Below are 15,826 nucleotides of genomic sequence, written 5' to 3'. Positions count from 1 at the left end.
GAGGGAACCTTCAGGGAGGTATAACAAAGACCAAGGACTGGGACGTGGAAATAAGGCAGGGCGTGGGCACAGAACTCAGCTCACCTTGGCTACATCCTCAGCACAAGGAGATCAGAAGGAAGAAGTGATTGGCAACGCNAGCCAAACTACACATGGTGGAGAGTTCCAAATACCACTACCAGTAGGGAAACAAAATAACCAAACGCTCAACAAGAGAAACCAAGAGACACCATCCAAAGAACACATCCGGAACAGAAAGTCCCTGAATAGTCAAAGAGCCCTCTTTAATACAGTGGAACCCACAGGGGTAGTTTACAACAAGCTTTTAAAATTAACAAGAGATAGAATGCTAACCAAAATGATGAAACGGAAGAACTCTCTTCCAAAGAAACTCCAGGAAGAAATGACAGCTACAGAACTGTTCAAAACAGATATAAGCAACATAACTGAACAAGAATTTAAAACAATAATCATAAAATTAATCGCCGAGCTTGAAAAAGCATGGAGGACATCAGAGAAACTATGGCTACAAACACTATGAGCTTAAAAACAGTTATGGTGAGCTGAAAAATGTGATAAATGAGATACATAATAAACTGGATGCATCCAATGCACAGATTGAAGAGGCAGAAAGGAGAGTAAGTGACTTAGAACACACTATTATAGAAAAAGAAGAAACTGAGAAAGAAGAGAGAAATTGATCCAGGAACATGAAAGAAGAGTTCAAGAGATCAGCGATGCAATCAAACAGAACAAGATCCTTATCATAGGAATCCCCGAAGAGGAAGAGAGAGGGAAAGGTGCTGAAGGAGTCCAGGAACAATTTATAGCAGAGAACTTCCCCAAGCTGGAGAGGGAAGTAGAAGTTGAAATTCAAGAGGCACAGAGAACTCCCCTCAGACATAACTTGAATCGATCTTCTGCACAACATATCATAGTGAAACTGGCAAAATATAAGGACAAGGAGAGAATTTTGAAAGCAGCTAGGGAGGAAAGGGCCCTAACATACAAAGGGAAAGCTACCAGAGTGGTGACAAACCTATCTACTGAAATTTGGCAGGTCAGAAAGGAATGGCAGGAGATCTTCAATGTGATGAACAGAAAAACATGCAGCCAAGAATCCTCTATCCAGCAATCCTGTAATTCAGAAAAGAGAGTTAAAAGTCTTTCCAAATAAACAAAAATTGAAGGAATTCATCACGACTAAACCAGCCCAACAAGAAATCCTGAGGGGGACTCTCTAAGAGAAATGTTGCAAGGAAAGCAAGATACAACAGACACCAACTCAAGCATGAATCCCACAAAGGACACAATGACTCTAAACCCACATATTTCAATACTAACACTGAATGTAAATGGGCTGAATGCTCCAATCAAAAGACATAGTGTAGCAGAATGGACAAAAAACCAAAATGCATCTATTTGCTGTCTACAAGTAATGCATTTTAGATTGGAAGATACCTTCAGACTAAAGGTAAGGGAATGGAGAAATACATATCCTGCTACGGGAAGTCGAAAGAAAGCTAGAGTAGCTATACTTATATCAGACAAACTGGACTTTAAAGACAGGAAGAAGGCAAGATAGTGGAGAAGTAGGGATCTCCGTGCATTGCACTCGCCCCCATATCTCACACGGAAAAGATCTGAAGCCATAGGAAACCTTACAGAACCCAAGAGATTGGGAGAGAAAGGACACAGAATCTACTGAGAAATCCTTCTAACGGGAGTGCAAACTTGGGAAAATAAAATCGGGCAGGGATCGGAGTCTGGAGGGACGGGGCGATCCCCCTCTGCGGGGAGTGATAGTGGAAAAAAGAGAGTCCGAATCTACTCAAGACACTCAAGGTCCCTGCCAGTCCCTGCCGCTGGGAAACAGAAAAACCTCTGCTCAGGGGACAGAAGGAAGGTGCACACTAAATCTCCTCGCTCCATCTCATCCCTGAGCCATCTGGAGTGGCAACGCGCCTGTGGGTACCACTCCTTTGTTCCTTTGTACTCCCAGTGTGGCTGGATTCCTGGAGGAGCCGTGCACATACCTCCGAGCTACGAGCTGGCTGGAACTTCAGAGGGAAGGCCAAGGGCTTGAAACTGGGAGATTTGCCTGCGAGTTCGTGTTTCGGGTGGCAAGACACAGAGGGACCTGGTTTCCCACACTCCAGAGGGCCAGACTCACCCTGCAGACAAGCCCTTGCCCATGCTAGCCAAATCGACCTGGAGGAAGAGGAGCAGAGGCTTCTGGCTCCAGCCCCAGGGCTAGGCAAGAGGCTTGGAATTTCCCAGAGGGGATTGCAAGGTTGTGTCTACTGCAATTTCAGTAGGGCACAGGGAAACTAGCCTGGCCTGGGTTAAAGAGCAGGATCCACCCAGCATGGGACTTACACACCCAAAAAAGGGAGGTGCAACGCTTGGTTCAAGAAGGAACTGGTGCACCAAACTCTCCTCCCCACAACCACTAAGGCAGAACTTGCACCTGATGCACTGGATCACACCACACCCATCCCTGCTAGAGAGCTGCACTCCTCCTTCCTTTTTTTTTAAATCCTTTTCCCCTGGAACACTGACCTGATTAACTTTGGTCACCAGCTTGCTTAAACAGTCACAACTAGTCCATTGTGTAGATGTAAATTCTACACCTACCGACATTCTCTTCTCTTTTTCTCAGGAGTAATTAGACTATATAGTATCTCTGGATAACACCAGCGCCCTTCGCTCACCTCTCCAACCATTGTCCACCCTTTAGCTCTTTGAAAAAAACTTCTTATCCTTCTGCCTGTTCATTCTATTTCCAATTTTGCCTCATCCCCGCCCTGTCTTCTCTCTTTCTCTATGCTCTTCAACCAGCACTGCATACACACGGATATTTAACAGTAGCTGGGAAAATCCGGTTATATGCTTTGAACCGTTCTTTGTCCATCGGTTTTCTTCTTTTTTCCTTTTCTTTTCTCCTTTTTGAACCTTTCATGTATTTTATACTCTCTATTATTCGCCCTCCCTCCTCCATCTTTTCTCTTAACTTCTTCGTTTTCCCTCTCGGTTTGCATGTTACTTGAATTTGTCGTGCATTTGTGTGCTCCTGCTCCCTGAGTGTTTGTCTGTCTGTTTTCTTCTCCAGGGCTACCTCAAGAAACAAGCCAAAGTACACAAGGCGTNGAACTAGGGGCAGAGCAACATGAGCATCCCAAACCCAGTAGAAGAAGAGAAATAGTAAAAATCAGAGCAGAAAGAAACAACGTAGAAACCAAAGAAACAATAGAACAGATCAATGAACCCAAGAGTTGGTTTTTTGAAAAACTAAACAAAAATGACAAACCTCTAGCTAGGCTTCTCAAAAAGAAAAGAGAGCACCCAAATAGACAAAATCATGAATGAAAATGGACTTATTACAATCAACCCCTCAGAAATACAAGCAATTAGCTTCTGCAGAGCAAAGGACACAATCCATAAAACTAATAGGCAACCAACAGAGTAGGAAAAGATAGTTGCAAATGACACATCAGATAAAGGGTTAATATCCAAAATCTATAAGGAACTCACCAAACTCCACACCCGAAAAACAAACAACCCAGTCAAGAAATGGGCAGAAGATATGAACAGACACTTCTCCAAACAGGTCATCCAGATGGATGGACCTTGAGGGTGTTATGCTGAGTGAAATAAGTCAGGCAGAGAAGGACAAATACCTTTGTGTGCACGTATAGGAGGATTAGGAGGAACTTAACGGAGGATCGTGGGGGAGAAGAAGGGGGAAAAAGGTGTTGAAGAGGGAGGAAGTCAAATCATGAGAGCCTCTTGAATGCTGAGAACAAACGAGGACTGATGGGTGGTGGGGGGTGAGGGGGGAGATGGCCATGGAGGAGGGCACCTGTGGGGATGAGCACTGGGTGTTACACGGAAACCAAGTTGACAATAAAGTATTTGTAAAAAATAAAGAAATAAAAAGAAGAAGAGAAAGAAAAGGGGGCAGAAAGTTCATTTAAAGAAATAATAGTTTAAAACTTCTCTAATTTGGGGATGTAAACAGACATCTACATCCAGAATGTCCTGAGAACTCTAATCAAAATCAACAAAAGCAGTCCCAACACCAAGACATATAGTAATTAAATTTGCAAAGTATAAACAAAACAACAACAAAAAACAAAAAGTGGCAAGACANCATAAAACTACCTGCCACAGAAACTTGGCAAGCCAGAAGAGACTGACATGATAAATTAAACATGATTAATGGGGGAAATATGCAGCCACAAATACCTTATTCAGTTAGCCTATCATCCAGAATAGGAGAAATAAAGACTTACCCAGACAAGCAAAAACAGAAGCAATCTGTTACCAGTAAACCACTCTGCAAAAATATTAAAGCGAACTCTTTGACTGGAAAAGAAAAACCAAAAGTGACAAAGACAAGAAAGGAACAGAGAACATCTCCAGAAATAACATGTAATAATATGGCAATACATTTCTATCAATAATTCCCCTGAATATAAATGGACAAATGCTCCAATCAAGAGACATACAGTGTCAGAAAGGATTAGAAAACAAGACCCATGTAAATGATGCCTACAAGAGACTCATTTTATACCTAAAGACACCTGCAGATTAAAAAAGAGATGGAAGAATCTTTATCATGCAAATGGACATCAAAAGAAAGCCATGGTAGCAATATTTATATCAGACTTTAAAGACTGTAACAAGAAATGAAGACGGTCACTATATCATAATAAAGCAGACTATTCAACAAAAAGATCTAATTATCGTAAATATTTATGCCTCCAACATGGAGGACCCAAAGGTATAAAACAATAACAAACATAAAAGAACTGATAAATAATACTACAATGATAGCAGGGGGCTTTAACACCCCTTTTACATCAATGGAAAGATCATCTGAGTAGAAAATCAACAAGGAAACAATTACTTTAAACGACACACTGAACCAGATGGACATCACCAATATACTTCAAACATTTTGTCCTAAAACAGAATACACATTCTTTTGAAGTCCACATGTAACATTCTCCAGAAAAGATTAAATACTAGGTCATAAATCAGGCCTCAACAAGTACAAAATGACTAAGATCCTACCATGCATTTTTTCTGACCACAGGGCTGATATCTGAAGTCAATCACAGGAAAAAACTTGAAAAGACCCAAAATACATGGAAGTTAAACAACATGCTACTGAGGAATGAATGGGTCAACCAGGAAGTAAAACAAGAAATTTTAAAAAACACTGAATCAAATGAAACCAAGATAGTCCAAAACCTTTGAGATGCAACAAAAGTGGTCCTAGTAGGGAAGTATATAGCAATACAGCTTACCTCAAGAAGCAAGAAAAATCTTAAATAGACCACCTAACCCTAAAGGAGTACAAAAAGAACAGGCAAAGGCTAATGCCAGCAGAAGGGAAATAAAAAGAACAGAAATAAATAAGAAAACTAAAAAAATCAGAACAGATCAAGAAACCAGGAGCCCCTAGCTAGACTTATCAAAATAGATAGGACCCAAATAAAATCACAAATGAGAAAAGAGATTTAATAACCAATGCCACAAAAATACAAACAATTATCTCAGAACATTATGGGAAAACTATATGCCAACAATTTGGGCAGGAAGAAAATTTATGAATTCCTAAAAATATATAAATGTCAAAAACTGAAATAGGAAGAAATAGAAAACTTGAACAGACAACCCACAAAAAAATTGATTCAGTAATCAAAAATCTCCCAACAAACAAAAGTCCAGGACCAAAAAGCTTCACAGGGAATTCTATAAAACATTTTAAGGAGCATTAAGATCTATTCTTCTCAAACTATTCCAAGAAGTAAAAACGAAAGGAAAACTTCCAAATTGATTCTATGAGGCCAGCATTAACTTGATTCCAAAACCAGGCATAGTACAACAAAAAAGAGAAGTATAGGACAATATTCCTGGTGAACAGGGATCCAAATATTACCAATAAAATATTACCATATCGAATCTTACATTGCATTAAAAGAATCATTTACCATGATCAAGTGCGATTTATCTGGGCTACAAGAATTGTTCAGTATTTGAAAATCAATCAATGTGATACACCACACTAATAAAAGAAAGGATAAGAACCATATGATCCTTTGAAAAGATTCAGAAAAGACATTTGAAAGAGTACAACATACATTCGTGGTAAAAAGCTTCAACAAGGTAGGGTTAAATGGGACATACATCAACAATAATGAAGGCCATATTTGAAAAACCCACACCTAATATCATACTCAATGGGGAAAAATGAGAGCTTTATAAACTCCATGGTCAGGGACAAGGCAAGGATGTCCACTTTTACCAATATTATTTAACACAGTTCTGGAATTCCAGGCCTCAGCAATCAGACAACAAAAAGAAATAAAAAACATCCAAATCAGTAAGGAAGAAATCAAACTTTCACTATTCGCAGACGACACCTTACTCTACATAGAAAACGTAAAAGACTCTACAAAAAATTGCTAAAACTGATACTTGAATTCAGTCAAGTAGCAGGATACAAAATCAATGTACAGAAATCTACTGTGTTTCTATACATCAACGATGAAGAAGCAGAAAGAGAAATTAAGGAATCAATCCCATTTACAATTGCACTAAAAACCCATGAGATGCCTAGGAATAAACCTACCCAAAGAGGTAAAAGATCTGCACTCTGAAAACTATAAAACACTAATGAAAGAAACTGAAGATGACACAAAGAAATGGAAAAACATTCCATGTTCAGGGACTGGACAAACAAAAATTGTTAAAATGTCTATACTACCCAATGCAATCTACACATTTAATGCAAACTCTATTAAAATACGACCAGTATTTTTCATAGAGGTAGAACAAACAATCCTAAAATTTTTATGGAATTACAAAAGACCCTGAAAAACCAAAGCATTTGAAAAAGAAAAGGAAAGCATGAGGCATCACAATTCCGGGCTTCAAGTCATTACAAAGCTGTAGTTATCAAGACAGTATAGTACTGGCACAAAAACAGACATATAGATCAACAGAAGAAAATAGGAGTACCTGGGTGGCTCAGTTAGATAGGCATCCAACTTCGGCTCCAGTCATGATCTTATGGTTTGTGTGACCGAGTCCTGCATCAGGCTCTGTGCTGACTACTTGGAGCCTGGATCCTGCTTCAGATTCTGTCTCTCTGTCTCTGTCTCTGTCTCTTTCTCTTCCCCTCTCCTCATACTCTGTCTCTCGCTCTCAAAAATGAACATTTTTAAAAAAAAAAATTTAAAAAGGATCAACAGAAAGCCCATATATCACCCCACAACTATATGGTCACTTAATCTTCAACAAAGCAAGAAAGAATATCCAGTGTATAACAGACTATCTCTTCAACAAATGGTGTTGGGAAACTCAACATGTGGAAGAATGAAACTAGACCACTTTCTTACACTATATACAAAAATAAAGTCAAATGGGGTGCCTGGATAGCTCAGTCGGTGAGCGTCTGACTTCAGCTCAGGTCATGATCTCATGGTTCGTGGGTTCAAGTCCTGCATCCGGCTCTGTGCTGACAGCTACCTCAGAGCCTGGAGCTTGTGTTCAGATGCTGTATCTCCCTCTCTCTCTGACCCTCCCCTGATCACACTGTCTCTCTCTCTCTCTCTCTCATAAATAAATAAATAAATAAATAAATAAATAAAGTCAAATGGATGAAAGACTTAAATGTGAGACAGGAAGCCATTAAAATCCTAGAGGAGAACACAGGCAACAATCTCTTTGATATCAGCCATAGCAACTTCTTACTAGATAGGTCTCCTGAGAAAAGGGAAACAACTGCCAAAACAAACTAATGGGAATTCATCAAAATAAAATTTTTCTGCATAATGAAGGAAACAATCAACATAACTGAAAGGCAACCTACAGAATGGGATACAATATTTGCAAATGCTATATCTGAAGAAAGATTAGTATCCTAAATCTATAAAGATCTTATAAAACTCAATACCCAAGAAACAAATAATCCAGTTAAGAAATGGACAGAAGAAACTAACATTTTTTTCCAAAGAAGATGCTCAGATGACCCAACATGGAAAGATACTCAACAACAAACATCATTAGGGAAATACAAATCAAAATCACAACGAGGTATCACCTCACACATGTCAGAAAAGATAAAATTAAGAACACAGGAAATAACAAGTGCTGGTTAAGTTGTGGAGAAGGGGGAATCATCTTACACTGGTTATGGGAATGGAAACTGATGAAGCCATTCTGGAAGAGTATGGAGGTTCCTCAAAATGTTAAAAATAGAACTACAATATGATCCAGCCATTGTACTTCTAGGTATTTACCCAATGAATACAAAAATATTATTTTGAGGAGGTACATGTCCCTTGACATTTATATGAGGATTATCAAGAATAGCAAATTTTGGGGGCGCCTGGGTGGCTCAGTTGGTTAAGCGTCCGACTTCGGCTCAGGTCATATCTCGCGGTTCATGGGTTCGAGCCCTGCATCAGGCTCTGTGCTGGCAGCTAGCTCAGAGCCTGGAGCCTGTTTCAGATTCTGTGTCTCCCTCTCTCTCTGACCCTCCCCTGCTCACGCTGTCTCTCTCTCTCTCTCAGAAAAAAAAAAAAAGAATAGCAAATTTTGTAAAGAGCCCCAATGTCCATTGACAAATGAATCAGAAAAGAAGATGTGGTATGTATCTATCCATCCATCATCCATCTATCCACCCATCCCCCCTACACACACACACATAGGAATATTACTCAACCATGAAAACGAATGAAATCTTGTCATTTGCAACAAGGTGTATGGAACTCAAGAGTGTTATGCTAAGCAAAATAAGTTAGTCAAAGACAAATACCATATGATTTTGCTCATATGTGGAATTTAAGAAAGAAGACAAATGGACCTAGAGGAGAAAAAAGAGGAGAAAACCAAGAAACAGACTCGTAACTATAGAAAACAAATTGATGGTTACCAGAGGGGAGGTGGGTTAGGGGGATGGGTTAAATAGGTGATGCGGATTAAGACAGCACTTGAATCACTAAATTGTACATCTGAAACTAACGGTACACAGTATATTAAATAACTGGAGTTAAATAAAAGCTTAGAAAAAAATATTTACAGTTCCCTCCCCAAAAGAAATAAAGTGCCAAGATCTTAACTATTATAATACAGTAATTTTAATTTATATAATGAAATAAACCTTGATATTATTCATGTTCTAATAATATCTTTTAGATCTAGGAAGGCATAGTGGCAAAAGTTCTAGACCTAGATGCATGAATTATCAGATATTAGTCAGGTCATTTAATCTCTCAGATTCCTCATCTGTAAAATGGGAGTCAGTCCACCTTTCTTACCTTTCATGAGGCTGCTGTAACGTAAATGAGCTAACATATAAGGAAAGTGTTTTATAAAATCTAAAAGACTAATCAAACATGAGATACTTATCAAGTATAAGATAATGCTAACCTTCACATAGGTCAAGAGACAACTCAGAATATACATACCTAGTTTTCTGAGATCACACACTGAAAGCTCTTTGACCATAACCCCATACCATTGTCATTAGTGACATTAAAACTGAAGATCAATAATATGACATGTGATTTGTATATTTTCTATAGGATTGTTCATGCTCTACATTCACTCTCATTATTTTAAAAAGCAAATGAACCAAAGTGTATTTAATGAGGGAACTACGGTGACAACTTTCAGCAAAAGTTTCACACCTATAGATTAAACTATGAAATAACATGACAATCAATTACACAGATAAGACAAAATATGGCAACTTATTACACACCTTAATGTTAACACCATGGAAACTGAGCATAGCAATTCATCTAGTCAGTGGATATCTATTACATTTTGAGTAAAGGGGTTTCCTACAGTGAATGAAATGTATTAATGCTGAACAATCTGGAAGATATGACAAAATATTTAATTAAAGGTATAAGTATAAAGAAATTCTTTGTGAATTTATCCTACATCCATAAATTAGTAAGTTTTACTATTCTCATAATCATGAAATCCCTAGCACTATGGAAATCATGTGCAATAAAAACACAATCACGTCCTTACTTTTAATTAACAATATTTTTGGACTTCTGCTAAAGTTGAATTCAACACCTAACTAGAAGTTCTAAAAACACCAAATAGTTCCCAAAACTCCACTTAAATGCACCAGTAACCAAATTCTATTCATCAAAAATAACTAATCTTTCCTCAAAATTAAAGCTTTATATTGTGGTTTAAAAAAAGCATTAAAAAGGATAATTCAACCCTTTGAAGAAAACTCCAGAATAAATAACTCAAATACAAAAGTATTTAAAAGTTATAAGAACACCTTTGCCAGTTGTAAATGAATGTGGCTAGATTATAAGCTCTCAATACAAACTATGAATGCAAAATGCTATTATGATTTTTAAAATATAAAGGGGAAAAAATGTGCTTTAGTTCTTATAAAACTGTTCAACATCAAAAAGATTACGCAAATGGAATCTAATGTCATTTATATTGCTTATTTGAATTTCAAAGGCCATTTACAATACAGTTTAACAGTATTTTTGAGATAATTTGACCTACCTGCAACTGATGAATACTACTTTCTATAAGGCTTTTTATACTGATTGCCAAAATAAATATATAATCTTGAGAATATAGGGGTATAAATTCAGGTATTATCCAGCATTGCTTTATAAATAAATTGTCTTAACAAATACCTTGAAGTGAACATACCTTATATATGCCTTATATCAGTCACACTTTGAGATGAATCAAATTAAAAAATGCCAAACAACTAGTTAATTTATACAACATAGGTTTTAACTGTTTTTCAGCCATTTGTACCTTTTTCTCCCTAGTAGATCTTTTTGCAAAAATTGTAATTCTTTTACTTTGTATGTGCTGTTCTAAGGCCAATCATATGTGATTTGCACAGTATATGTTAAACTTCTACCACCCAGCTGGTTACTCCTACAAATAAATGTTTAATGGTTACTAATAAAATTTACAAAAATCACACTATCCAAAATTCATTGTTCCAGAAATTAGCACTATAAAAGGCCACTACATTCAATTTTGAATTGCTACAATAAAATATATTGGTAGACACATTTTCCTACTCTTACTAATTTAAAATGTTAACACATATTGTAGGATATAGCTGAAATATCAACTTCTTGTCACATTTCTTCAGGAATAAAATTTCATGAAATGATGATGTATAGCAAGTACTACTGATTGTCTACCCAGCAACCATTAGTCTCTTCCTCCCTGGCAAAAGAGCCATAATTCTGTTCTAATATCAGGTAGAAGGTGCCCAGAACTAGGGAAAGGATCATGGCTGATTAAAGACAATTATTCCAATTTACAGCTCTTTGCTGGTAACTGAATTAGGAATAAGCTAGTTATCTAGATTTAGCTGATGAAACAGAGCAGAGTGTACTGAGAGCTCTTGATGAAGACTCTCTAGTGTAGTAATAATAATAATAATAATAACAGTAATAATAATACTTAGGTCAGGAAAACTCTCCTCTTTCCCATCATGATAAGATCTTTTTACTGAATGAAAACCTCTTTAGAATTGTGGCAACCATTCTGGAACTCTAGACAGAAAGATAAGAGAAGTGCAGAGCAGCTACGCCAAAGTTATGATGTGATTACAATGCTCAATTAGCAAGAAAAACCTCAAAAGCAATCACAAAACAAGTAGCAAAATGGTGATAAATACATATCTATCAATAATCACTTTGGAGGTAAATGAAATAAATGCTCCAAGCAAAAGACATAGGGTAACATATTAGGTTAAAAAACAAGACCCATCTATATGCAGCCTACAAGACTCATTTACCTGCACATTTAATTAAAGTACGGGGATGGAGAAACATTTAACATGCAAATGAATATCAAAAGACAGACAGGATTGGGGAGCCTAGATGGCTCAGTCAGTTAAGCATCTGACTTTGGCTCAGGTCATGATCTCGTGGTCTGTGAGTTCGAGCCCCACGTTGGGCTCTGTGCTGACAGCTCAGAGCCTGGAGCCTGTTTCAAATTCTGTGTCTCCCTCTCACTCTGCCCCTTCCCCTGCTCGTGCTCTGTCTCTCTTGCTCTCAAAACTAAAACATAAATTTTTTTTTTAAAAAAAGAAAGACAGGATAGCAATACTTATATTGGACAAGATAGACATTAAAACAAAAACTGTAACAAGAGACAAAGGACACCATATTAATTATTAAAAAGATAATTTAACCAAAGGATTTAATAATTATAAAATGTTTCTGCACCCAACAAGAGAGCACCCAAATACATAAAACAGTTAATAACAAATGTAAAGAAATTAACTGATGATAATACAATACTAGTAAGGGACTTTAACAAGCCACTTACATTGAGGGACAGATTCTAAACAGAAAGTCAACAAGGAAATGATGCCTTTGAATGACACACTAGACCATATGATTTTACAGATATATTCACGACATTCCATCTTAAAACAGCATAATATACATTCATTCATTCATTCATTTAATCTTAGAGAGAGAGCACAATCAGGGAGAGGGGTAGAGGAAGAATCTCAAGCAGGCTTGACACTTAGCATGGAGCCCAATGCAGGGCTTGATACCATGACACAGGGATCATGACCTGAGGTGAAATCAAGAGTCAGACACTGAACTGACTAAGCCACCCAGGTGTCCCTACACACTATTTTAAAGTGCACATGAAACATTCTCGAAAACAGATCTCATATTAGGCCACAAAACAAGTCTTAACAAATTCAAAAAGACTGAAGTCATATCATGCACCCCTCTGAAAACAACACTATTAAACTAGAAATCAATCAACAGACAAAATAATGGAAAGACCACAAATGCATGAAGGTTAAACATGCTCCTAAGCAATAAATGGGTCAATTAGGACAAAAAGAAGAAATTAAAAAAGACATGGAAACAAACGAAAACCAAAACACAATGGTTCAAAACCTTTGTGATGCAGCAAAAGCAATTACAAGAGGGAAGTATATAGCAATACAGATTTACCTCCAGAAGAAAGAAAAATCTCAAATAAATGACCTTATCTTACACCTAAAGGAGATGGAAAAACAACAAAGCCTACAAAACAAAACAAAAAAATAGGAGAAAGTTCTTTGAAAAAATCAATTCATACACCTCTAGCTAGACTTATCATAAAGGGAAAAGACTCAAATTAGTAAAAATCACAAATGAGAGAGGAGATATAACAACGAATACCACAGAAATACAAACTGTAAGAGAATATTCTAAATTATTATATGCCAACAAACTGAAAAACCTAGAATGGAAAAATTCCTACAAACATGTAACCTACCAAACTTGAAGAAGAAATAAAAAATCTGACCAGACCAATTACCAGCAATGAAATTCAATCAGTTATCAAAAAACTCACAACAAATAAAAGTACACGGCCAGATGGCTTCACAGGTGAATTCCACCAAACATTTATAAAGTCAATATCTTTTCTTCTGAAAGTATTCTAAAAAACCAAAAGAGGAAGTAAAACTTCCAAATCATTCTCTGAGGACAGTATCACCCTGATACCAAAGCCAGATAAAAACACCACAAATAAAAGAGAACTTCTGGTCAATATCTCTGATAAACANCGGTATCCAACAATACATTAAAAAAATCATACACTAGAATCAAGTGTTTTTTTTTTTCTGTGATGCAAGAGTGGTTCAATATTTGCAAAACAATGATCATGACACATCATCACATCACTAAAAGGAAGAAAAAAATATAATCAGTTCAAGACTTGATGAAAAACACATTTGACAAAGTACAGCATCATTCCTGATAAAAACCCTAAACAAAGTAAGTCTAGAGGGACATACCTCAACAGAATAATGGTCTTATATGAAAAACCCACAGCTAAGATCATACTCAGTGGTGAAAAATTAAGAGCTTTTCCTATAAGATCAGGAACAAGACAAGGATGTCCACTCTGACCACTTTTATTCAGCATAGTACTAGAAACCCTAGCCACAACAATCAGACAATAAAAAGGAAATAAAAGGCATTCAAATTGGTAAGGAAGAAGTAAAACTTTCACCAACTGCAAATGACATGATAGTATACATAGAAAATACCAAAGACTACACCAAATCACTGCTAGAATTCATAAATGAATTAATTTGCAGGATACAAAATCAATGCATAGATATCTATTTCATTCCATTACAATAATAATGAAGCAAAAATAAGAATAATTAAGCAGCAGAAACTGAAATTGAGAAAACAATCCCATTTACAATTGCACCAAGAACAATAAAATATCTAGGAATAAACTTAACCAATAAAGTGAAAGAACTGTACTCTGAAAACTATAAAGCACTGATGAAAGAAATTCAAGACGATGCAAAGAGATGCAAAGACATTCCATGCTCATGGTCGGGAAGAACAAATATTGTTAAAAATTCTGTACTAACCAAATCAATCTACAGATTTAATGCATTCCCTGTAAAGATCAACAGCATTTTTCACAGAACTAGAACAAACAGTCCTAAAATCTGTCTGGAAGCACAAAAGAGCTCAAATAGCCAAAGCAATCTTGAAAAAGAAAAACACAAAACTAGAAGTATCACAATTCCAAACTTCAAGTTATATTACAATGCTGTTGTCTTCAAAACAGTATGGTACTGGCAAAAAAAAAAAAAAAAAATAGACACATATATCAATGGAACAGAATAGAAGGCCCAGAAACAAATCCACAATTATGTGGTCGATTAGTCTTCAACTAAGGACAAATGAATTTTCAGTGGGAGAAAAAAAAAACAAAACAGTCTATTCAACAAATGCTACTAGGAAAACTAGATAGCAACATGCAAAAGAATAAAACTGAATCACTTTTTCCATCATACACAAAAATAAGTTCAAAATGGATGAAAGGCCTAAATGCAAGATTGGAAAACAAAAAAATCATAGGAGAGAGCACAGACAGCAATTTCTCCGATATTGGCCATAGCAACATTTCTTTAGGTCTCCTAGAGGCAAGGGAAACAAAAGAAAAATTAAACTTAGGGAATACATCAAAATAAAAAGCTTCTGACAGAGGAAAAAAAGAAAACGAAAAGGCAACCTACAGAATGGGAGAAGATAGTTGCCAATAACATATCCAATAAATGGTCAGTATCCAAAATATACAATGAACTTATAAAACTTAATACCCCAAAAACAAATAATCCAACTAAAAAGTGGGTAGAAGACATGAACAGACATGTCTCCAAAGACATACAGATGACTAACAGACACAGGAAAACATGCTCAACATCACTCATTATCAGGGAAATGCAAATCAAAACAATGAGATACCACTTCATGCCTTTCAGAATGGCTAAAATCAAAAACACCAAAAACAAATGTTGGCCAGGACGGGCAGAAAAAGAAACCCTTTTGCACTGTTGGTGGGAATGCAAACTGGTGCAGCAAACAGGATGAAGACTCATCAAAATGTTAAAAATAGAACTACCTTACAACCCAAGAATGGTACTGCTGAGTACTTGCCCAAAAATATAAAAACACTAAATCAAAAGGATAAATGCATATCTGTTTGTACCAGCATTATTTACAATAGCCAAATTATCTACATGTCCATGGATAGATGAATGTGGTATACATCTATAACAGAATATTATTCGGCCTCAAAAAAGAATGATATCTTGCCATTTGCAACAACATGGATGGAGATAGAGAACAAAATGCTAAGCGAAATAAGTCAAAGGGAAATACTTTATGATTTAACTCATATGTGGAATTTATTTTATTTTTTTAATTTTTTTAAGTTTTATTTATTTTTGAGAGAGAGATATTTCTCA

General features: G+C 36.5%; 1 protein-coding gene across 1 annotated transcript in view; it reads right to left on the bottom strand.

Annotated features, from left to right (window-relative positions):
• Window positions 1-15,826, bottom strand: part of LOC144234535 (rab proteins geranylgeranyltransferase component A 1-like) — an 82,088-nt gene that overhangs the window by 14,228 nt on the left and 52,034 nt on the right. Inside the window, exons 5-7 of the mRNA XM_077767846.1 lie at window positions 10,052-10,058; window positions 2,974-3,013; window positions 535-542 (exon numbers count right to left, since the gene is read on the bottom strand). Coding sequence (XP_077623972.1) covers window positions 535-542; window positions 2,974-3,013; window positions 10,052-10,058 — 55 coding nt within the window. The remainder of the gene's footprint in view (window positions 1-534; window positions 543-2,973; window positions 3,014-10,051; window positions 10,059-15,826) is intronic.

The sequence above is a fragment of the Crocuta crocuta genome, unplaced genomic scaffold, assembly GCF_008692635.1.
Source record: "Crocuta crocuta isolate KB4526 unplaced genomic scaffold, BGI_CrCroc_1.0 scaffold1676, whole genome shotgun sequence".
Classification (NCBI taxonomy): domain Eukaryota; kingdom Metazoa; phylum Chordata; class Mammalia; order Carnivora; family Hyaenidae; genus Crocuta; species Crocuta crocuta.
This window is presented reverse-complemented; position numbering and strand designations above follow the sequence as displayed.